Source organism: Channa argus, chromosome 23 (genome assembly GCF_033026475.1).
Source record: "Channa argus isolate prfri chromosome 23, Channa argus male v1.0, whole genome shotgun sequence".
In the NCBI taxonomy this organism is placed as follows: domain Eukaryota; kingdom Metazoa; phylum Chordata; class Actinopteri; order Anabantiformes; family Channidae; genus Channa; species Channa argus.
Window position 1 is genome coordinate 6,138,350 of NC_090219.1, and position 24,957 is coordinate 6,163,306.

At 39.6% G+C, this 24,957-nt stretch overlaps 1 protein-coding gene across 4 annotated transcripts; it reads right to left on the reverse strand.

Annotated features, from left to right (window-relative positions):
• Positions 1–1,607: 1,607 nt before the first annotated feature.
• On the reverse strand, positions 1,608–7,382 carry LOC137108779 (SLIT and NTRK-like protein 5). 4 transcript variants are annotated; one of them, XM_067493809.1, is made up of 2 exons: positions 6,584–7,382; positions 1,608–4,882 (listed from the first exon to the last, which is right to left on the reverse strand). In XM_067493809.1, the coding sequence occupies exon 2, from the start codon at positions 4,822–4,824 to the stop codon at positions 2,197–2,199; it is 2,628 nt and encodes an 875-aa protein (XP_067349910.1). In that variant the 5' UTR covers positions 4,825–4,882; positions 6,584–7,382; the 3' UTR covers positions 1,608–2,196. The 4 variants fall into 4 exon arrangements, with proteins under 4 accessions (XP_067349910.1, XP_067349912.1, XP_067349913.1 ...); XM_067493811.1 differs by having other exon boundaries at positions 6,535–7,382; XM_067493812.1 differs by lacking the exon at positions 6,584–7,382 and adding an exon at positions 5,545–5,973.
• Between the last annotated feature and the right edge of the window lie 17,575 nt (positions 7,383–24,957).

The window sequence follows — 24,957 nt, forward strand, 5'->3', positions numbered from 1 at the left end:
CTGGGCCACTGCATACGGTTCTTGGCTGTGATTCACATCCCCTGCTTACACATATGACACATCCACAGTTACATTCAGTTCCAGAACTCCTCATCTCCCAAATGCTGCCTTCTGTTCTCATTCTGGGCTTCTATGAAAAGATGCAACAAAAGAAGGGACCCTGAGCAGGCTAGTATCATTGTCATTGTTGAAAAGGCGGCTGGCACTTCAGTGAAATTAGGTGAAAATTGCTGAAAAATACAACTATACAACAGCTGGCAGGGTACAACCTACAGTAACTGAATTATAAAACCATCATAATCCAAATAATTCTTCCCGGATGTACAATGAACGGATCGAAGGAGGTGTCCGACATAACCAGAGTTTGTTTTTGTTTTTTTCTTTTAGCCTCCTCTCCAGAGAGATCCCTGCCTGTCTCAGTCAGGGAACATTGGATTCCTAAATGGTGATGCTCACTGCACTCCGAAAATGGTGGCACAGTGCATCCTTTGCATTTTTATGGAACTACTTTGCATATTGGATTTAAGTGGGTCAAGTGAAGAGCAAGTTAATAAAAAAATCCAAACAGGCGCTTAAAAGATTTCAAAAACTAAGCAGCTATTTCAAGATATACAGTCTTTTTTTTGTTGTTGTTGTTGTCTTAAGCAAAAATGTCTATATAAGATACTCACACGTGAAGCAAACCAACTCAGTTAATTCAGTTAAATTAGAAATGATTGTGACAAACTCTTAATGCAGCAGCTGCCCGTGTTAATCAGTGCCTTTGTCAGAATAGTAAAATAGCATTTCCACTCAGCTCCAGTGATGTTTACATAAATGACCCACTCGGCAGCAACGTGGACACTGTCACCATGGTGCCATCGCAAAGCTTTAGATAATGCTCATTGATTGAAAGCCATTGATTCCAATCCTCATTGAGACACTAGCTGCCACTTTAAATGAAGCACATGTGTTGTGTCTTGATCTACTTTGATTGAGTCCACAACATGGTCGATTCTTATAAGCCAATGTATTGCCATTTGATTACAAAATAAAATGATGTTGCAGCCTCCAACACTCAACTTTCCAGGCTGTCCAGTCTTACAAATCACACTGCTTTGATTGATCCACATTCAAAATGTGAAAGCCAGACCAAAAATGGCCTCTTTCATATCATCACCAACAGCCTTATATTCCTTATAAGCACATTATGTGAACCTGACATCATGTTTATTTGATGACAATAACATAGTTTGGTCAATATAGTGCAATAAGTGCAAAGCAACTGAAACAAATAAAACTGATAAGGGATAGAGAATCTGCGAATGCTTGTATAAAAATAGGTGTTACATTGATTAAAATATCAGTATTACACAACAGAATTAATACTTCAAATATCATTTATGAATTTTGCTTTTTTTTTTTTATAACATATCAGTTCTACATATTAAGAATGAATACCCATATTCATTTTTAATATAATAATCTCCTTTATGAGAGCTCATCGAAGGCAAACCCGCCTTCCAATTCCAAAAAGTGCAGAAAGCATACAAAGACACCTTTTTTTTTTAATCATATTCTTTAAATGATGCAGTCTCTTTTTGATCACTGGGGTGTGCCACTTAAAAAAATGCCACTTTTACAATGCAGAGCTACAGTAAATGAAACTACAAACATAAGCCTTTCCAGAGGATTGATGGACTATGGTGACACAGGTAATATTGATGTAGAATCAAAAGTTTTGAAAAGACATGGCAGATTATATCAATAAATACTTACTTACAGACTACAGCAGAAAATAGTCCTACACAGTTTTAAAGATCTGCTGTACAATGTTTTTGTCCAGGAGTGATTTTATAAACATTTCTTTTTCTGATTCACAATATACCTTATGTATGGTTATATTCCTGAAAATGAAGTTGGGTTTACCTGTACACTTACATTGTGTGTGTTATTCAATCTTCACCATAGAAAAATAGATTTTTCATCATCAGTTAAGTGGAGCAATTTTGTTCATCCGTGTTTCAGAAAGCTGTATCCGTTCCTGTGATATCATGTTTCAGAAATAAGAATAAGATTGTTCGGCACACCCCGTTTGAACTTCTTCGCCTTTGCTTGATGTGTGTTGTGCCAAGGCACCCTATAAACTGAGCCACTGATTCAAGGACGAGGGTCAGGAGAGAAAAAAATGCTTCATAACGTCAATGACTCTGTTGCTCAGAACTGGCTAAAAGTGGTCTGTTTCTCAAGAACTTCGAGGTAATCGGGCTCAGACTGCAGTTTAGCTTTTAGCTCCAAATACTCATTCCTGTTGGGCTCGACATACACAGTACTCGGTGCTGTGCCGTACAGCACTGTTTCTCTTATCCGCTCTGGGTGCAAGAACTGACGTCTGACATCAAAATTCGGGTTGTACGTGTACGACACAGGCCCCGTGTACTTGTACTCTAAATTTGCACCTGCCGGGATGGACAGAATGGACTGATGGGGGGACTGCTTATCAGGCTCAAGGATGCCTCTAAAGAAATGGTCTGCATCCTGCACAGGGGAGGGGTTTTCACGTGGTTCGATGGTGCTAACACTGTACGTGGGGCTCCTCATCGTGCTGCTATCCCTGTCCTCATCCGGCGTACTCCTGTATGTGACCTTGAGCTCGTGGAGGTCACGGTAATCCTCCACGGTGTTTCCTTCCCGTGACCTGTAAATGGGGTTTTTGCACATGTGGCCCATGGGATGTGGAATATACTCATAGACATGACCTGCTGGGGCCTTAACTTTAGGGCCAGAGCGGTTGCTGTAGAGGCTGTACTGCAAGTTGAAGGAGCTGACGTCTGAGTTGTTGGTGCTAGTGCGGTCGCTTTGTGACTTTTTTCGTTTTTTCATGACTACAACAAACAGCCCTGCGGCCACAAAGACAGACATGATGAAAACAAGCAGGAGGCTGAGGATGAGGACAGAGAGGGGGACCGTGCTGCTGGGGGTGTTGAACTTTTGTGGCGTGTCTGTGGTGACGACCCTGTCATCCATGGGCTCGTCAGTAGGTGGTGTCGGTGAGACATAGGCATCAGAATAGTCCGGGCAGAGCTGCTCCGATTTAATAGAGCGCAGGTCCATTCCTGCGTGGCGTTTGGGCGTCTCGCACATGACCTCGTTTACCACTGTGCCTGCGCTCAGCTGCTCCAGCCATATCTTCATCCCCACTATGTCGCAGGAGCAGTCCCAGGGGTTTTCAAACAGATCTATCTGCACCAGCAGCTTCAGCTGATCTAAAACACCACTCACAGGCAGGTTTTGGAAGTGATTGTTGCGGAGATTAAGCCTAGACAAGGACAGGCTGGAAAAGATACCCACAGGAAGGGTTTTTAGGAGGTTATTATTGAGAAAAAGCAGCTGGAGATTAGGAAGGTAGCGGAAAGTGCCCGCGTCAACCTCCTTAATTTTGTTGTACTCTAAATAAAGATACTGCAAGTTCTGCAGGCCAAAAAACATTTCTCCTGTGAGCTTGTCCATGAGATTACCATTTAAATACAACCTACGTAAGTTGGTTAAATCCCCAAAAGCTCGATCGTGGATCACAGTTATCCTGTTGTTTCCCAGGTGAAGCAAATCCAATCCAGTGGCATCGACAAAATCGGATCTCCGTACAACAGGGATGTAATTTCCAGTGAGATACATTTTTTTAGGATTGTATGGCTTGGGTTTTAGATCAGAAATGCTTTCAATCTTTCTCTCTTGGCAGTTGACATTTAGCCCAATTTCAGATATCTGCAGATTACATGTGCAGGCAGTGGGGCAGTCCAAAGGCACAGGAGATTTGGTCTGAAAAGCAATGATTGGGCCATAGTTGTATGGGTTACCGCCTGGTATTCGAGAAGTGGGCTTTAACCTAGTTCTATTAAATTGCCGTGTGCCCTTGGTAGGTCTAGAAGAGGACCTAAGAACAGCTGAGGAGGTGGCAGAGGCTGTGACAGCTGAAGGTGTGGTCTGGTAATATCCATTGGTGCTGCTAGGGGGTGCAGGCCGGACTGTCTCTTCTAGAGGTCGTCTGGGGCACAGTTCCTGCTTGGACACTTCGTCCAGGTCCCTACCGTGGAGCCTGAACGGCGTCTCGCACACCACCTCTCCCACCAGGGCTGTGTAGGCTATACTCTCCAGCCAAGCCTTCAGTGCAATGAGCTCACAGGAGCAATTCCACGGATTCTCCTCCAGTTGTAATTCCACAACTTTGTCCATGTGCTCCAGGAGCCCGATGTAAGGAAACATTTTTAACCGGTTCCCTCTCAGGTCCAAGTGCGTAAGGGGAACATTCCGGAAGATGTTAGGAGGGAGTGCAGAGAGTAGGTTGTCGTTCAGAATCATCACTGTCAGTTGGTGTAGTTTGCTCAAGGCATTGGGTTCGATATTGGTGATATAATTGTAATCAATCTGTAGGTATTCCAAACTCTCCAGTCCTGCAAAGGTGTCATCCCTCAGAACTTCAATTTTATTGTTATTCAGGTGCAACCTTTTTAATCCCTGGAGTCCATTGAAGGCACCCGACTCTACCTCTGAGATATCATTGTTCCCCAAGTGCAGGATGGTCACCCCGGTGTAATTGATGAAATCATTGACTGACAGCTTCTTCAGGAGGTTCCCTGTCAGCAGGAGGTGGTAAATGGAGTAATGGACCGGGCTGATCTCTGTCAGTCGGATGATTCCCCGGTTCTCACAGCTCACAGTCAGGATCCCTTCTTTCTCCTCGCATGTACACAGGTTTCGACAGATCTCCCCATAATTGTCATACATCTCGACCAGCCTCAGAGATGATGCAATCAGAAGGATTATTTTTAGGATCCAGATATGCATTTTTCCTGGGAGAGGATGCCCCAGCTCACTCAAGTGCGGTGCCAGTATGAGGTGTCATCTAAAGAGGGGAAAAGAAAAGGACGGGTTCTGGTTTATATGGCATAGAGACAGCCTCTGTGAAAACATGTTCAGCAATTTTACAAAATGCATATATGCAGTAAAATAGCAAAAAAAATGTTAGACATTCATAACAAACACACAGGCAAAGAGGAGCAGGCCTATTAATGATTGTTCATTATGCAGATGTGTGATGTCGGCGTCGTTTTGGTTTGTGAGGGAGCCAGAAAACGAGGGACCTAGATGAATCCTTAATACATGCACACTTAAACGATGATACAGAATCAAGTTGGTAACACAACTACCTGCGGTGGATGGCCACTGCGCATTTTTGATGGCTCGCCTGAATTCCAATCCATCTCGGGAGGGAGAAGGAGAAAGGAAAAAAAAAAAAAAAAAAAAAAAGAAAAGCATTCGCCATCCACTGTGTGCAGACTGATAGATCGGGTCATTTACTAATTTAGCCTCTTGAGAATTTCCACAGAAACGACTCACTGTCAAAACAACTCAAGCCACGTCGGTTTCTATGATGGGTGATGTGTTTGTGCGTGCGTCTGTGTCTCTCTGTGTGTTTAACGATTCAATCCCCCCCCCCTCTTCAAACTACCATTAAAATCTCCAAGCTGAACTCCTGTCTCCTTCCCATAAAGATTTCTCACTCACCCCGCATACTCGACGACTTGGTAACAGTGGGGGGAAACTGTGGCATCCCTTCTCCCCCTACGTCCGAACCACATGAGCAAAAGGGGTGGTGGTGGTAGGGGGGGGTGTTCGTTTCCTGATCCAGTGCAAAATGATATAAAAATACCAACTCTCATGGATGAACCGTGTGAGAGAAGCGGTGAATGCCGGCCTGCGATAGAAAATGTGGATATCAGCCTACGAGGCGACAGTCGCAGCCGTTCTTCTGCCCACGGGCGAAAAAAAGCAATGCGAGGAGTTGATCAATGGCAAATATGTGTGTGTGCTTTATCTCAGAGCGCATCTCTGATCGAAATTGCATTTTGACGGGGAGTAAATAAAGACAGAATTAAACATTCTCTATGGCATCTGCTATATAGAAGGTTACAGATACTCTCTTTTCCCTGTCTCCCCCCCCCCTCTCTCTCTCGCTCCCTCTCCGCCAGAGACGCGTGAGAGCGCGTGCACATGCACACACAAACACACACACACGTTTGGTCTGTGTGCGCTCCTTAAAAGAGCACAAAAGCCTACACATTGACCCAGTAAATCCTCTCCAAACACGCACATTTTAACATACAGGGACATGCTTCCGTTATATACGTGAGTGTTACACCCACTTTCATCTCATCTCCTCTCTCTCTCTCTCTCTCTCTCTCTTTTAATTTTCCTTTTCTTACATTAGAGTTTATTACCATAAGCTCAATAAATGCCCATCGCATCTGGTTATAATAGAGATAACTTGAACGCCAGCGCGTCCATCTGTCTCTGTGCAGAGCCACCAGGCTACTAGTTGGAACAATAAACTGTGATGATATATGGGAGCATAAAAATGCAGCCTCTGTGCTTCTTATTGCCATAGCAGCCGCAGACACCTTCCTTAACAGCATCTTCAATCCGGATCAACTTCAGCAATGCAACTGAGGGGGAGAAATTCAGCACCATGGACAGGTCCCCCAAATGTTAACTCACCTAACGGCTGAACGGAGAGAGATGGAGTGAAAAATCATTGTCCTCTTACCGTGCTGATCCCGGTAAACGCCAAAGCATCCCGAAAATCACAGCTGTGCCCCTTCTTTTCTCTCCAACCTCAGAGAAAACATGGATTTCGTGATTTCACCGTCCGCCCTTCCGTCGGCTGTGGGAAAAAAAAAAAAAACCCTTAAAGTCAAGTCTCCTCAGGCTCCATAAACCAGGCACCGAAGAGGCACATATATAAGTCTCATTCACGCCAATAACGTGACAGTCAGCGCGGCAAAACGGGCTCTTGTATTGTTCCAGCGGCCACTTAAATTGGCAGAGTCATCTCGGAAAAAGAGCCAAAACCAAAGTTCGAACATGGCAAAGAAAAGGGGGCGAACAAAACCGCGGTAATCCCACATCAGACAAGACTTGCCGCATGCATTTTAACTGTGACTTTCATCCATGCGCACTGACGAAGCGGTGGGAAGAGGCACGAATCCCCTTGTCTGCTGCCAGTGGTGCGGCTTGTACCAGTTTGTGTCTAGATGCCCGAGGTGTCTCTCTTTTTTTTTTTATTTCAATTTCCAGAGCGTCCAAATCCGCCGGAGATCAGTGGATGCAAGAATCCGAGCCGCTTGCTCCAGTCCTGCATTAGACATAAGATATCCTATTTTTAAACACAAGGTTTATCTTCCCACCAGCGTTTCAACTAGTGGAACTTAATCTTGGTTGGTGCAAAACCGGCGAGTCTCCAACGGCGGTATTATGAAACAATTAACGTAGTATGAAATAAGTCGTAAAAACGCATAAATCCCCCAGTCTCAGTTCTGTCACAGCTCGGAAATGAAAAGCAATTGAATGCGTGCAATACTCTTTAAGGGGGTATGGTAATGTGGAGGTGGTGGGGGGAGGGGGATGGTGTAAAGGGGGGGAGGAAGACTGGAAGAGGACCCGTAGAGGGCAGCACAATGATGAAAAAGGCATCTTGGCAGGCTTGTATTCTCATACTGCATTTGTATGTCAGTGTGCTTTAATTCAACTACAAAAAACACTTGATTTATCTCTCAAAGCTTTAGCTACTTTCCACCTAGCTGGGAAGTAGCTTTTGAAAGTCACGACTGGACACGTGGACCTTTTTGTTGTTGTTTTTGTTTCTTTTATCATAACAATAGCATAATCGTTTTACCAAGAACTTGATTTTCATCGAGAGAAGTGGAAAGTAGATGCATAGTCGCCCGACACTCATCCTGAATTGATCATGTCTGAAGTTTTTTCTTTTTCTTTTTTTAAAGCCCTGCAGAACTTGAAAAGCTCCTGGAATACATTTATTTAGTAGCAGCACATTGTTCACATCCCCTCTGTCAGTGGGGTGATACCTAAGTGAATAAAATTACATCATCAATGTGTTTTGCACAAAAAGAAAAACTGTTTTATTTATCATGCTCTGAGTTGATAACATTCATTTATACTCATCAAATATCTTCAGATGCTTTAAAAAGTAGTGCAAATCCTCATTGGTTTGTCTTTGCTTTTGACTGGAGGTATTTGATTTACAGTATACAGTTACAGAATACTGCAATCAAAAGATTTATGACCAAATAGCCTCATATTTCCTAACTACTTGTTCCACGACTTTTGGAAGAAATCAAATTTTGGGTCATATGATACAACAGGTGCTACTTTGTTTTAAGTACTGAGGTGTACATACAGTGCCTTGCTAAAGTATTCCTACCCCTTGAACTTTTTTACATTTTATCACGTTACAACAACAAACATAAATGTATTTTGTTGGGTTTTTATGTGATAGATCAACACAAAGTGGCACATAATTTTGAAGTGAAAGTCAATACACCTCGCAGTTATAGCTGCAAGTCTTTTGGTGTCTGTCTCTACCAGCTTTGCACATGTAGAGAATGAAACTTTTGCCCATTCATCTTTGCAAAATAGCTGAAGCTCAGTCAGATTGGATGGAGAGCATCTGTGAACAGCAATTTTCAAGTCGTAGATTCAAGTAGATTCTCAGTTGGATTCAAGTCTGGACTTTGACCTGGTCATTCTAACACATGAATTTGCTTTAATATGAACCATTCAATTGTGGCTCCGTCTGTATGTTTATGGTCGGTGTCCTGCCGGAAGGTGAACCTGGACCCCAGTCTCAAATGAAGACTCTAACAGGTTTTCTTCTAAGTTTGCCCTTTATTTGGCTTCATCCATCTTCCTATTAACTCTGACCAGGTTCCCGGTTCTTGCTGAAGAAAAGCATCCACACAACACGATGCTGCCACCACCATTTTTCACGGTGGGGATTGTGTGTTCATGGTGCACGGTTAGGTTTCAACCACACAGTGTTTTGCATTTAGGTCAAAATGTAAATGTTTGGTCTCATCTGACCAAAGCACCTTCTACATGTTTGCTGTGTCCCCCACATGGCTTCTGCTTATGGCTGTCTTTCAACAATGGCTTTCTTCTGGCCACTCTTCCATAAGGGCCAGATTTTTGGAGTGCACAACTAATAATTGTCCTGTGAACAGATTCTCCCACCTGATCTCTGGATCTCTGCAGCTCCTCCAGAGTTACCATGGGCCTATTGGCTGTTTCTCTGATTAATGCTCTCCTTGCCCGGCCTGTTTTAGGTGGACGACCATGTCTTGGTAGGTTTTCAGTTGTGCCCCACTCTTTCCATTTTAGGATGATAGATTGTAAAGTGCTCCGTGAGATGTTCAAAGCTTGGAATATTTTTTTATAACCTAACCCCACTTTAAACTTCTCCATAACTTTATCCCTGACCTTTCTGGTGTGTTCCTTGGACTTCATGATGCTGTAATGTTCACTAATGTTCTTCAACAAACCTCTAAGGGCTTCACAGAACAGCTGTATTTATACACACAGGCTGTGGTGTAGGTAATTTAGTAATTAGGTGACTTTTAAAGGGAATTGGTTCCACTGGAGTTTAGTTAGGGAAATCAGAGTAAAAGGGGCTTTTAAGATATTAATTTGTAAAAAAAAATGATTTATGATTCCATTTATCATTTTCCTTTCACTTTACACACAATTTTGGACCACTTTGTGTTGGTCTATCACATAAAAAACCAACAAAATACATTTATGTTTGTGGCTGTAGCTTGACAAAATTGTAGAAAAGTTCAAGGGCTATGAATACTTAGGGGTAGGGGTATAGTTACCAAAAGTATTGGAACAGGTAGTTTTAAAGAAAATAAAAGCTAATAGCCTCTATGGTTGCAAATCTTTTGATTGCAGTATTCCGCAGGTGAAATGCATGTGCATGGGTTAAGGTCTGGCAGTGTGTTTTGGATCATTGTCTTGTTGCATGATGAAGAATCTCCCAATTAGCTTTGATATATATTTCTGTAGATTTGCAGACAAAATGTTTCCATGCACTTGTTCATTGATTCTGCTGTGACCATCATGGCTTTAATAATCAATAAAGATCAGTGAGACTCTTCCAAAAGCAGCCATGCAAGCACATGACATGACACCATGCTCCACAGATGATTCTAATTCCTGATAAGGTGGTATGGCCTCTGTATTTCTGCACATGAAGTTTTCTCTAAAGGGTGGATTGCGATAGCGTCTGCTTTTCTCTGCGTGAGATGTTGGCTTCTGTCATTAGTTACCTTTGCTGACCCTTTCAGTGCTCAATACACCAGTGGTTTCTCTCTTTCAAATTGAAGTAATGTTTGTGCCTCTAATTGTTTTTCTCGCTTTTGTCAAATTCAAAATGTCAATATAATCTTCCATTGACAGCTCTCTGGTGTATTTATTCTTTCTTAACACCAAATACAGGGTTCACATGTAAAACCCAAGATTAAAACCATAAGTAGTCTTTTAGAATTATGTATTCTTTGGACAACGCATGTCACACCGGTGTGAGAAGAACAACCCTTCAATCAACACTTTCCAATAGTTCCTAAAATTAGGTCCATCTGACACAACAAATGCTATATTACAAGTTTTTTAGGATACCATCAAATCAAAGCTGAAAATCTTTTCATGCACAGCAAAAGCAAACAAATCGGGCTTACTGTTCTAGTACATTTGGTGGGGATTGTAGTTTAAGAAAACACACATTTACAAGAGATCTGCATTGAAAGAAATGAATTTACTGTAGGATTAGGCTTAATCCAGTTCTGCACCAAACACTTCAGCCCACTAATGCCTTGTTGCTGTAAGCTTTGTATTTTACCAAATCATGACTTATTTGCCCCTTTGCTGAAAGAGCAAATCAAGTTAAAGCTACAGCTGCCCTCTTACCCTCTTACTGTGGTACAAGAAAGTTTATAAGCACTTAACTAAAGCCTGAAGAGAAAATCGAATTAAATCTAGCATATGGTGGGCCGCCATGTCCAAAGAGATTTCCCACTTAGTCAGTATTGTGTGGTAATAAGGCAACTCTTATGCTCTCTTTAGCAATGCATCAAGAAGCGGATGTTGCATCCATGCCGCCTTTCTGAAATTAGCCGCAGAGATGCGCTGAATTATCTTAAAGTCTCTAGCTCTGTAATCGCATTAACAGCGGTCTTTCCTGTGGGACAAATTGGTATCATTGGAACCCCAGATGGAAGACAGCAATGGAGAGGCTAATGCAGCAGGGTGTTTGCTCCCTCTCTCTGGAAAGGGACTGTGGCTGGCTCCCCTGAGAGGCATCAAAGAGAGGAGAGAAGCTGTCCTTAATCATTTTTATTTTATTTTTTTTTTACCTTAAATGACTTTGTGTAGTGCTGATGGGAAAGGCTGATACCCTTGATTAAGTAGTGTGCGTTTGGGCAAGTTTTCTACACTGTATATAATTTTTTTTGCAGCTGACTTGTCTGAAAATGTTTCTGTGTGCAGCTACATACACAAATGGAAGTTGTTGTTGTGTGGGTGTGCAGGACCATGAATCTCTGCATAACAAAGGTTAATGGGCTCACATAAACATGGCAGCTATTATCATAGATCAGCTGCATAAAACACAAAATATTATAATCAGGTCTGGGACAAATGTTTAAGTAATTAAATGCAAATTAAAGCTCACGCTATGGTGACTTCAACATGTTTTATTTTTTTGGTTTTTTTTGCATGCTTAATGGCTTTTTAACCATGGTATAAAAGATTTCTTATACAGTAAGCTCATTGACATTAGCATATTAGTTAGGAGGTAAAGCATACTGTGCCCAAGACATTGAAATTAATTACATTTATTTTATGTTTTATTTGCTGTATGTTTCCTGGCACTGTAGAGTGGTTCTTGCACCTGACAATGTGACAGTGGCAGACAAGCACTATGAATGAGAACAGGTGTAATAAAGTTATGGCATATGGAATTTGCTGCAGCTTCACATAATTGTACTTCCATTTTACAAAAGAAGAATCCACATGTTGTTCGCGTTTGACCCCCAAAAGATTAATGTGCCCTCAGAAAATAGCACGACTAAATATTTAATATGATCAGGTTCTTTAAATGTTGATATGAAATTAGTTGTGATGACTCCCAAGTTGGGAGTTTTGGACATAGCTGTGTGTGATAGCAAAGTCAAAGCCTTCTGAAAGATGTAGATCTGGTAGTAGAAGCTGTGAGCAGTAAATCTAATGAAATTTGTCTAAAAAGAAAACATCTCATTGGGGTTATATATTATAACACCACACCTCTGGCTGCTTTTATCATTTATTCAACTTGAATTATATGTTTAAAACTTCTTCAAGAAATTACATTTAGTTTAACAGTTGTAATTGAATAGAGTTCAGTGATGGTCTTGCTGTGCTGACTTGTGACTGTAGTTAACACAAATTGTGCACCCAGTAAACACTACAATATGTCTTCTACTAGACATTTATCACTGTTGTGTATGAGATCAGCTTAATGAGCTATGCAGAATATTTGGCACCTGAGTGCACTACTGTTTCTAAAATTTACTATCTGACCTATTATCATGCACAAGGTCTACAGGATATTTGGACTGCCTGCCTTTATAGAAAGCAAATTCTTGTGTCAGCAGAGCGCCTGACATGCATTGTGCTATGATCAACTTGTTTGGTCTCATCCAGTGTGTCCAGAGGCCAACTGCTGCTGCTAGCAATTTCCGTCATAACCCAGTAAGTCTACATCAGGTCTTCGGGGCCAGGATCCATTCAAACTGCTGATAATATGGAATTAGAAAACAATTTTAGTTTGACAGCACAATCCAACTGGCACATCTTTTCTGTTCATAACAAGACGCAGTGAAGAATTACAAGAATTTTCTCTGGGAGAAATTGCTATACATAAACAATGACTAAACCCTGGAAGCCCTATTTGTCCCTGTAATGGAATGAAGGCTAATAAGACAACCAAGGATGGATAGGATGGGAAAGGGAAAGCATTCTATTGCTCTGTGTTGGTATCACTCCACCAATCATGCCGCTAAATTGATTTCGCCCTTGCAGCGTCACATTTAATGCGACCATCATAAACGCAAGCACAAGGCATGTTTATTAGCTGTATTTCATTTTTGCATCTTTATTGAACATATACAGATAAAAATTATTTTAATAATCTGTGAATTTCTCATTAAGGACTTGTCACTAATGAATAATACACCTACTCAACCTCCGTTCTCGAAAGCCTTGAGATGTGCTCCAGCTGATAATGTCCTACAAATGTTTACCCTGTGAACAAGAACATCCCCATTAGAACTTATAAACTTGTAAAAATACCTATCAAACCCAACAGAATAAACAACCTACAGACTCAACAGGTTGACTCATGATAGACAATCTAAAAATAAAATGATAAAAATGAACATAGCAGAAGCAGAGATATCATCTTTTTTATTTTTAATTAAATTACTTTTCTTTTTTGAAAGCATACATTACCCACAATGCACCTGGAATGCCAACAAGAGATTTGAAAGGCAACTAGCAGCAGACAAAAATTAGAGGCTGCTGACACGAAGCTCAACTACTTCCTGGTTCATAGTCCATCATCTTTGTTTGCAACTAGAAACTCCTGGGAGAGTAGCTGATGTAGCTTCAAACCACATGCCTTGGTCCCAGAAGTTGTGCTATCTGGAGAAAACCAATCAGCCACGACATTAAAATGGGTACTCTCACCAGTTTGCAGGTAAACAGCCCCATATCAGCAAAGGCTTGCAATGCAGTGTGTGTTCTGACACCTGTCGATAGTAGTGCACCAGTAGCTCTTCTGTGGGATAAGACCAGACTGGCTTCCCTTGGCTCTCCATGAGAACTAGTGAGCTTTGGGCATCCATTACCCTATCACCAGCTTACCAGTTGTCCTTTGTTGGACCATCAAGTATTGACCACTGCCCGGGAACCTCCCGTCCCACAAGACCTGACATTTTGGAGATGCTCTAAGCATCACAAAGAAGCTCTGATTCTTGAACATGCCAATTTTCCCTGTTTCTATCAACTTCAAGAACTTCAGTAGTGTTTTATTGCTGCCTAATCTATACCACCCCCAATGATGCAGACTTTACTTTTCAAGCGTTATAATATTGTGGCTGATCAATGTATGTGGACATCTAATATTTGTAAAAGTCCTGATGCTACCTGTGGATAGCACAGACTCTAATCACAAGCAGCCGTGCTAAAGCCTGTGCATTCATCACAGGTCTGGATGATGTAGAGCTGTGGTGTAAGTTCCCAAGCAAAGAGCGAGAGCACAGCTGCTCTGACAGCCTTGATTGATCGTCGGAGCAAGATGAGGGTTTGCACAGGGAGACTTTCCCTTTGTTTTTTCCCCATGACTTGGCTCAAGCAAGGTAATTTAAAAATGTTGAATCAGTAACATGCAAACTTAACCAGGGGCTTTAATGAAACGAGGTGCTGACAATGCGATAAGTGCATCCTCGCTGTATCAGAGAGTGGATGGGATTGACTTATTAGCTCTCAGCACAGTGAAACAAAAGCAGTGAACCATAACCATAACAGAACCAAAGTCCATTCATTTGATTGTAGTCAGTGAGCATGAAGGCTTTTAAGGTTAAGAGTGCACTTCAGGGCTTGATGCACAGGAAACAAGCCGTGACCTTTTAGGTTTAACCACCTAATCTGTCAGTTAATCATTCTGTCAAGGCATCAATCATTATCAAACTAAATCTATGCTTTTAAGATGTTTGTTTTTGTATTTAGCACCACTCTAAATACACAGGAATTGAGAGGTGTTAAAGGTAAATAAACTGCAAATGCTTTAAAGCAGAAATTGCACACTGGTGTTCTGTATAGAACTTGGGACCAGGCTGTTTGAAAATTGTTCCAATGACTAACAAGGCAAGAGAGGAAGAGGAAGAGGTAATATCACCGCCCTGTAAATGGATGAAATTTAAATCCGGGCAAAGCAAGGATAGCACAATGTGGAAGAAAACTTATTTCTATAAAGCTGGGAAGAGAATCTGGCAATGAAATAGCCAACGTAGATAGAAAATACTTAGATAGAAAAGTGATAGGCTCAATAGGGGTTCAAAATCATTACAGTACACAAACTAGCAACGTAAAGCTGATGGATAAACAGTTGTCAGTTGTTAAGTCAATGGGCAGGTCCTACATACATATGTTCCCTCCATCTTTAAAGAAGAGCAACTGATTTTTAATTAGCACATAAGAATGTAACAAGCTCTACAAATTTCTTGCAACGCAAAGAAATCTAATAAACAGGTGACATGGATCAAGAACAAAGAATACCCATGTGTTATGTTACAACAATTTATTTGCCCAATAATATATATTTTTTTTTTAATATTTTGAACCCAATAAGGTTAGAAATAAATAGTCTGCAAAACGCTGTGCATAACAACGTACATACCATTCAATGCATATCACTTGCTATCAACACCATAGCTATGGATCAGTAGGGACCTGCTCCAAATGCTATAAAGCTCAGTAGGTCATTATCATGTGACATTATATGCAATTTATACTCATAGTTGGGTTTAGGCACAAAATCGAGAAGGTTAGAGTTTTTAGTCTTTATGAAAAGCTAAGTTAAGCTAACAGACATGAGTCATTTCCCTTTATTTACCTAATTATTCTTGGCAGCATAGCATAAAGAAAGAAAATATGTTTTTTTATGTTTTTTTTTCATGCCCTTGCATTAGGAGCAATGTCCACTAAAGCAGACTGTTCAAAGTTTACTGTAGAATTTATTTATTTTTTTTAATACAATTTTTTCTCCAATTTCTCATTGGTCATTGACTGCACTTTCTTCCATTTTAAATTAAAAATCACTGCTGGATTTTAATCTTTGAGCGAATAAGCAAGGGAAAAAGGGGGCGAGGCTTGCCAAGCCAATTAGGCAGGCAATAATGAATTTGTAAGTCACTAGAGAAACCATTTGCCCTCTATTTAAATAGTCAAGATAATTACAGTATATTCAAAAAATACAAATGAGAATATCAGCATGTACATATCAATTCAGCTAACTGACTTCTTTTATTTGTCTGGTATCAGAAGTTAGACAGAATGACAGAGATGGGTTTTCCTTTCCAGCTCTGTCTGTATTAACATGTCATCCCCCCCTTGATGATTCTGACACTTTTCTCTAATCTGGAGACGCCAAAAAGGAAACTGTTGGTGCCGACCCTGTGACACAAAGCTAAAAACAATGTTTCCTAACAATTAGCAATTCTGTTTAGATGTTCCAGTATAAAATGGGACAGAGAGACTTTGACAACAAAAGCAATTTTTTTTAAGGTTCCAGAACCTTATTTGCTTCATGCTCTGATGATTAAACAGCTTGATATTTCATCAAATGCTGTATTTTTCACTTACTGTACCTTTGGGTTTGATCTCTAAAGATTTTGTGTGCATGATCCTCAGCTTTTATATATATATATAAATATCCTTGTACCGCTTTTACAGACACAGTGTGAAGTGCTGGAGGCTTCGCAGCAGCAAGTGAAGGTTGAAAAATTGTGAAACGGCTGGGCAGGGCCTGACAGTCTGGGCACTGGATCAGTCAGTGGATTTGGGGGCTGGTGGCTGAAGCTATCCCCTAGGTGCACTCGCAGTTCAACTTGCTTCATACTGGAACCAAGCATGGGTGTGTGTGTGTGTGTGTGTGTGTGTGTGTGTGTGTGAGAGAGAGTCTGTCTATGTTTGTGGACTCAGGATTTGTCTAGCCTCTGGTGGAGTCCCTGATGGCCTAGATGGAGAGTCCAAACAAACTGAAGACCCTCATGGCCTAGAAAAATTTAGCACAGCAAGTACTAAAGTTAGATAACATGGGTAAAGCATTGTATTAATACATTCCTACATTTTTATAATGCTTTAATTCAGTTTTTAAATACACATTTATCACTTTGTATCTGTATGTCTTTACTTATAATAATTATAGTAAAATTTAAAAAGAAAATATCTATAAAGAGTTATTTAATCGCAAATTCAAGCCAACATAGCAAAGGTAGCAGCAATGATCCAAGCAGAATTTCACAGGATTAGAAGATGAACTATTGATCCACATTTCTAGTTTTCTCCTACCATACTAACAGTAAACCTTCGGGCAACACAGAGGCTTCTTCATATTTTGTTTGGTTTATGAGCATAACCGTTTTTTTTTTTTCCCTGCCAAAATTACTTTCCATCTTTTGCTCCACGTCTTTTTTGTCTCTTTGTGTATAAATGTTGCTCTCGTGAGTCCCTTGGCTTCCCAGTCTATCTTGCTGGACAACCAGTTCTCTACACCAAATCAGTAAATAATAGAAAAATAAAATTGAGCCTGAGCCACAGCTGTTTTTGTTTGTTTAATTCTGAGAGGAAACAGTGTGCAGTTTTTACAATTAGATTTTTGTGGAAATGAAACAAATCAGATATGGCATGTTAATTGTTGAGCTGGCAGGTAGATTTCATTTTCAGGCTTGCGGTGTCTTAATGCTAAGCTAAGCTAATCACAGCCAGACTTGCCCAGACCCTTCAATTATGAAACTGGTGTCACTCTTTCTAAATATTGTATAACGTTCAACAATAAAGCAAGTAGTCACGACCAAAAAACACAAAAAAATATTAATCCATGATAATAACTATATTTCATTTATTGTACTAAGCCACATATAGCATACTGTTTTTTTATAATATTATTACTTACACTAGAATATGTCATGAATTAAGTGATTGTTGAATTACACTTGCTATAAATACACCATTAAAACACATAATAAACGAAATAAACATTTCTTCAAAAAATATTTTAAAAACATTGTACAGGTCAGAGTCAGCATCAGATATTTACGCTCCTAAGGCATCCTTTGACATCCTTTGGCGTAACATATTAATGGCGTTACTATTGGACACTCCAGGAATGTTCATTATTGATGCTGCAGGTGCACCTTGGCGTGTGTATTGGACGCTGCAGGAACAACTTTAGATGCACAAAAAACTATTTTAGGGTTAGGGAAAACAGCTTCAGGGTAACTTCACGTTAAGAAGCAATAACGTTAAGATTAGGAACAGAAATTGAAGGGTAAGGTTACGTTAGAAGACAAATTACACAAAAACAAAATGCTACAATGCCACATTGTGAAACAATCATCAATAAACTACAGCTGAAAAGTTTTGTTTCTTGCTGTACCATCAACTACCCCGTCCACCTCCCTATTGGCTTGGGGGTTTCTAATTGACTACAAAGGGGTACCTTCAGCTCCAGAAGAAGGTCTTGACAAAACAGCACTTTTGAGAGTGAGAACAAGCTGAGATTCAAATTATAGTAATAATACCAGACTGTGGAAATACTGTGATAACACATTAAATAACAGTAGAAAAGTAATACTAGCAAACTATACTTACATTACCAAAAGTAAAAAGTACTCTAGTACAGTATAGTAAAATGAAAGCACTCATGTGAAGAACCCGTAAAATGTACAGAAGTTGAGGAAATGTACTTTGTATCATTGATTTTAAAGTAAATTCATTATAAAGCATATTGACAATAGATGTTCATCCCTTAGATACATTTCCCCAGATTCCACACGTTTGTGTTTGAAAGAAATCATCCTTTGCATAAATATTTTCTGTCCTTTACTAACATATTATTTATCTGACAAATATGATGAAAAAGTAATACAGATTTGTCAAACAGTATAAGTGTTTCCCCTGTGTACTGCTTTAAACAATAACTTATTTAGTGTACTGCTTCTAATGGAAACAGCAGTGGGAGAGGTTGTTGAAGAAGATTATTTTTCAGGGGGGGAGTCACACTCATTTTCCTTTCCAAGTTATTGTGAGGTCACCATCAACCCTTCTTTCTCCCCTAGGAAACTCCAATTAGCATAAAATCAGTTATTCCTTCTCCTATATGGCCACAGAGTCTCGCTTCTTAAGAGTGACTTGTCAAATAAAAGGAGGGAGTAATGTGTCTCATAAGTCAACGTCAACTTCAATCATTCAGGAAAAGCTCTAAAGGGAGATTGTGGTTCATGTTGACCATTTGAATCTCATATCATTTGACAAGAGGAAACGGAATTTGCGTGCTTGCGAGAGAACCGAGGGAGATGCATCCAATAGTTCTACATAATGCTGACAAAAATTGTGCATTATTTATAGCAGTGGGACTGCAGGACTCTGTTTGATGCAAACAGAAATGTGTCATAAAAGAAACCTTTTTTTATTTCCTTGGCTCTGTTAAATATTAAAAATCACCTGGGTCACCAACAAGAAGAGCCTCTGTGCAAACATTCTAGTTCTGGGCCTTATTGAAATATAACTATAGCCCAGTTGATATTGTGCCTGTGTAGTGGTTTACAAACCGCAAAACTCATCAAAGATCCTCCTCCCTCAGGGGCCTAATTTGAAAAATCCAGAAGTATCTTCTTCATTATTAGTTTGGGATCTTCTAAAATACAATGTTACATTATTGAGATGGTAGTGAATGTATCTGTGTTCCCTCTCTCTCTCAGAAAAAGCAACAGTGAATGAATTTGTTAATGCACAGTATATGTCCATTGGGGACAGTGTTGTCTTGGAAGCACTATAGAGGAAGTACGTAGCTCACAGTCCCCGTTGACAGGATACAATCAGGCCCTGGGCAGCTGTTTATTCTGGAAGCTAGGTGAAAGACAAGGCTGTCATGATATTCCAAGAACAGGAGCCGGTTTGCCTATTTTCTGTCACACAAAATGTGTGTCCAGACAGGGGACAAAACAATATAAATGACCCCTGAATGGCTGTTTGGCAGTGAAAATGATAAAACAAATTGCAGAGGGTACGGTCACTGTGGGTTTGATGGGGTGACCATTGCGTGGACTCTGGAAGCTTTGGTAGAGGAAAAACCAAAAGGTGTGGATGCAAAGTCTAAGCTTGTTCTTGTTGTTGGTATTCCTCCAAATCAATCATGAGTGGAGAACCCAAGATTCTCAAGTACTATGTGCTACTTTTTGGGGCTGTAGATACGAAATAATGAGCCTACTTTAAACAAAACTTTTGAGCCTTGTTTGTGAGATTAACACTTGCCCCATCTTTGTCTGTAGACTTGTACTGATGATGTTCCAATTCCCAGGTTATTATTTTTTCAATGCGACCCCCAGGAACAGGTGACATTTGCATGCTGATAACAAGTGGGAACCTATGAAAACGATGCATAGTTTATTTCATTTAATCATAATCCAATTAATTCAACATTGATAAAACCAGACATACATTCATGAAATGTTTAAAATTGATAAAATGATATGTTACTTTTAAAATGTTTGACAGTTAAATATTAATAAAATAGTTTGGCAAAACATCTATCACTGTTGAATTCATAATTTGCTGATTAGTCATTTGTACGGCACTTGCCAATTTGACTGTAATCACACCATTTAATGGGGTGTTATCAGTTTTATTAGTTTATCAGTCGATAACTATGGTTCAGTAGGTGACCTTTCACCTTCTGCCTTTTTTTGGTCTGATAATAAGGCACAATCTAGTGACCTTAGCCAACATGACAGAAGCTTTTAAAGAATGTTAAGAATCCACTGAACATACTAGGACCTAGACTGTTTCCCCACTAAACCTTAATTATGGGCTGATAAGAACTGCTAATGGTGCAATGAATGGTATAACTTAATGATAAGGTGGAAAGTGAGTAATGAAAGACCATGTCACACTTTCTATTTTGTATATGTTAAGTTAGTGCAACAAAGCATATTATATTAAATCTGCAATATGATACCTCTAAGAGGAAAGTAACTTCAGAAAAACTAGCTTTAAAGGATGTGGGGTGGGATTCGTACCAGTGGTCTTCTGCATCCCAACCCAAGGTCCACCAACAGCCAACAGCTCCTCCACTTTTTACTTCACCACACAACTGTATTTTTTCTCCACTGCACTTGACTGTATTTAATTTACACAAACTGAATGCGAAGTACAGTAAAAAAACAGGTGGTTGTTTTAAACAGAAGAATGGGACAGCAAACGAATCAATTCGTTATTTTTGAGGAATCAAACTTACTTCCTTAGAGCTCGGCTCTTTAACTTATTCAGAAGTGATTCCAAAAAGCCCATCTTCCAAATTTAACAAGCGGTTTAGTCAGACATTGACATTTCCTCCTGCAGTCGTACTCGTTCTTTTCTTTGAGGAAAGGATAAGTGACACGAAGGTGAGTGGACTACATGTCCCTCCATCTGTTTTCACAGGTAAATGAATTGTTGGACTTCTTAATTGAAATTGAAGAACCAAAGTAAGCAAGAACGCATCTGTTGCTTGGTCTGGACACTCTGACAGTATGTCACTGACGTTTAGTTTCTTTCCCTGAAAGTAAAGAGGGGTTAAAGAGAGAGTAAAAAGATGTGGAGAGAGGGTGCTTCTTCCTCCCAGAGGTAATTACATATTGATCGAAGTCACCGAAGATCTAAACAGCAAGGCTGTGTTTAGTTTTGTCTTAAAAGGAACTTGTCTGGGTTTTTCTCTCTTTGTCCTGTGAAGTTCTACAGTAGCTTGAGTGTGAAGTGAGATGATATTCAGCTAATTACATTTCCATGGAGCTGTCCCTCTTACCTTGTCTCCTGCTTTCAGGTCTCTGTTGTTATGGACTTTACAATTACTTGATAATTAAATGGTGGAGGTCTTTCTGCTCTAGCATTTGCAGAGTCCTTTATTCCTTCTATGAGCCCGACTTTTTAAATTACCCAGTCACTCCCTTTCTCCGCCTCTCGCTCTTCACTCTCTCTCTCTGTCTTTCAGACTTCAGACGCTGTCTGTCCAATGATCCAGAACAGCCTTCAGTGTCCCCCCGCTGATGAATTAAAAGTGTTCCTTTGGCATTCGAGGCCTTGGTGGAGGATTCAAAGGCAAGAGGCAAATCAAAAAAAAAAACTTTTCTTTGAGGAAGTGGTTGCTCCATGGAGTGCACTTGTCAAGCTAAAATGAGTTTTTTTTTTTCTCACTGGACGCCATAAGTGATGGGGGATATTAACAACAACGTTAACAGCAATGCCATATCAAGGCCACCAGCATTTATAGGAAAATGCACTTTAAAAGTTTTAATGGCGCAAATAAATAAATGAGATTATTATGAATTCATGGCATGAATTAAACTTGGAGGTTTAGGTTTTGCTCCTGAGCTGCTGACAGTTTTCATTCACTCATATCAGCTGAGAAGGAGAGAGACCAAATGAAAGGAAGTCCTACTTTTTTTTTTTTTTTTTTTTAATTCAGATGATCTTTCTTTTTCTTTTCTGCCAACAAAGTATGCCCTGCTCGACCCTCGGTTATTGTAAAATTTCAATTCTGTGTTTTATCTCGTGCACTTATTTTGCAGCTCTCTCCAGGGTCTGGTTCACAGTCTGCACACATGTCTGACTCAGTCAGTTCTTCACTGAGCTGACTGAGGTGTTGCATCACAAAGCTTTGGAGTGTGGATAAGTAGAACAGCATTTTTCCCAACAGTTCTGACTCTCAGAATAAATAGAATAGAATACCTGTGGACACATATTTATTTCTATTTATAACATGTCTATTATGTGACTAAATAATTGCACATGTGCAGAATTCACAGTGTATGTTAATGTGTATTCTATAAACACACTGTATATGAGTCAACTGTAGAGAATGAGTCACGCTGTTATTTTAGGAAGACTTAAATTACAGACTAATTATAATTCACTTCGATCATCATATTCATTTTATAGTAAACACTTCCAGTTTCCTGGGCTGCTCCTATTTGCTGTTGAAAAAATACAAATGCCTTTTGTTTATGTCACCATCATCAATTTGCACAGCCCCACAAAATGGTCACATTCTTGCTAAACTAGTATCAGTGACCCTCAAAACACTTCCTCAACAGATCTTTCAGATTAAAGGACTAATGTTTAAACGTGACAACTCCTTTTGTCTTCTGCTATTGTTTCAGACATTTTTTTTATATCATCTTTTATTTGAGAGATTTATTGTTGACATGGATCAGTATGTTCTTTGTTATGTTTTGGGTTTTTTTCTATCTATGAAATGAAATAAACCAAAGCAAATAGTTCCATTTGAAATTAGTTTAATGACACTAGAAAGTATAGAAAACGACACTGGAGTGGGAAATAACTTTATGTGACAATATGTTAATGACATGAAGAAAAAAGCCAATTACCACTTATTAATGGCATTGTTCATTTTTTTTAATTTGTGCCTAAACCCAAACAAACTGCTCTTAATCCAGAATTTTTTAATGTTTAAAGAAATATACAGTGTAACACCGGATGCCTATTTGATACCTAGGGCTGGGTACTGAAATATACTGGGTACTGAAAAATATCAATTCTGATACTCACGTCTTGTCTTTGATACTGGTGCCTGAACCGTTGGATTAGACTGGTTTAGTTTTAGCTTGTTACACCTAATAAACTAACCACTCACAAAAGTATTTAATGTTTCCTGCAGCAAAATCACATAGACTTCCCTAAATGTGACTTCTAAATGAAACTGGGAGAATTTTAAATATAATGAAAACGATCTTAATCAGACACTAACCCTCACTGCTGCTCCCCCAGCTGAAGCCACACAGAAACAAAGAGGACACCCTGCATCATTAGAACCATAACCAAATTTTGCCAATCGGCTAATCCCATTAACGGTTTTCTACAAGTGCGTATAAAATGCTGAGAGTCACACCTTCATGCCCATTCAGTTGTAATATTACCACAGTTTTAAGCATGTGCGAGACACTTTGACTGTCCGACCCCACTTAGGTATCAAACTTTGGTATTAAACACAATCGAAGCAATTCGGTCTGTGGCCTAAAATAGAACTCTGGAGATTTTAAGACTTTTGGAATACTCATGATGCCATTCTTCAGTTTGAATTCTCAACTCCATTACACCAAAACTGATCATATTTCCTCGTCTTTCCCTGCCCTATCCTATCGCTAAGCCCTTTTCCTGTATCTCTTTCACATATTCCATCTCAATCTTTCATTTTTTTCTCATTTGCTTGAACCCTATGACCCTTCATTCTTTAGGGCCCGGATATCTTTATGAAACACACTGATTTTATTCTGCCTGTACTTTCCTCTTTTATAGCTAGTGTATAACTCTTATGATTCAAGGGTATGAGTAACGATGAGTAATATAAACCTATATTAAAGTAAATGAAGTATATATTTTGTATCACAGAGGCCATGAAATGCAGGAACAGCCAACGTTCTGGCATATAAATTGTGATACATATTTAAAATGAGACTACTGATTGATTACTTACTAACTTAAATACTTTAAGGTGAACTTTATTTTCAAATTGGTGGCACATGCTGTAGATCTCTGATATGTTCTGATACATATAGTAAAATACAGGGAGAATTTTTACTTGCTATTCTTTAATCATTCAAGATTATGTGTTTCGTCATGGGTTTTTTGACTATTTTACAGACTTGGTTAAATGTCAGTTCAATTGATTCAGTTTGCATCAGAATTTTGTACAATGTTCAAATCTGGAATCGGGAGAAATTGGTTTTCAACTCAATAGGGACTAATTAAAAACACAACAGTACAGTTGGGTTTTTAATTGTGTGGTGTACAGTAGTAAGTTTTATATTTTGATGTATCATGGGAAACATTCAGAACTTTTCACAATTTCCGATTTAGGGTTTGCTGTTCAGCATTTAAGAGGGCCTCATGCAACTTTGCATCTTCATAGACTAATTTTCACACTAAAGACCAGATGGAGCAAACTTTGCCAGGGCCAATGAAAGATAATAAAAAGCACTTTTCATTTATTTGAAAGTATGGCATAAGTGACAAATAATCTTTCCCAACAGGATGCCAAAAGCAGCACAATGATGCTGCTTTGATGGAAATTATTGCCATAAACAATGTGTACCCTCTAGATGGCATGCTAATATTAATAGTGGATAGCAACCATCCCAAATTGACCAAAGATAAGTGGTGACAGGTGCTCAATTGTCTCAATCCAAGTGGCATAGTTGCTTCAATTCACAGTCCCACCTCTCAGATAACCAACAGCTCACTGTGCAACATTTA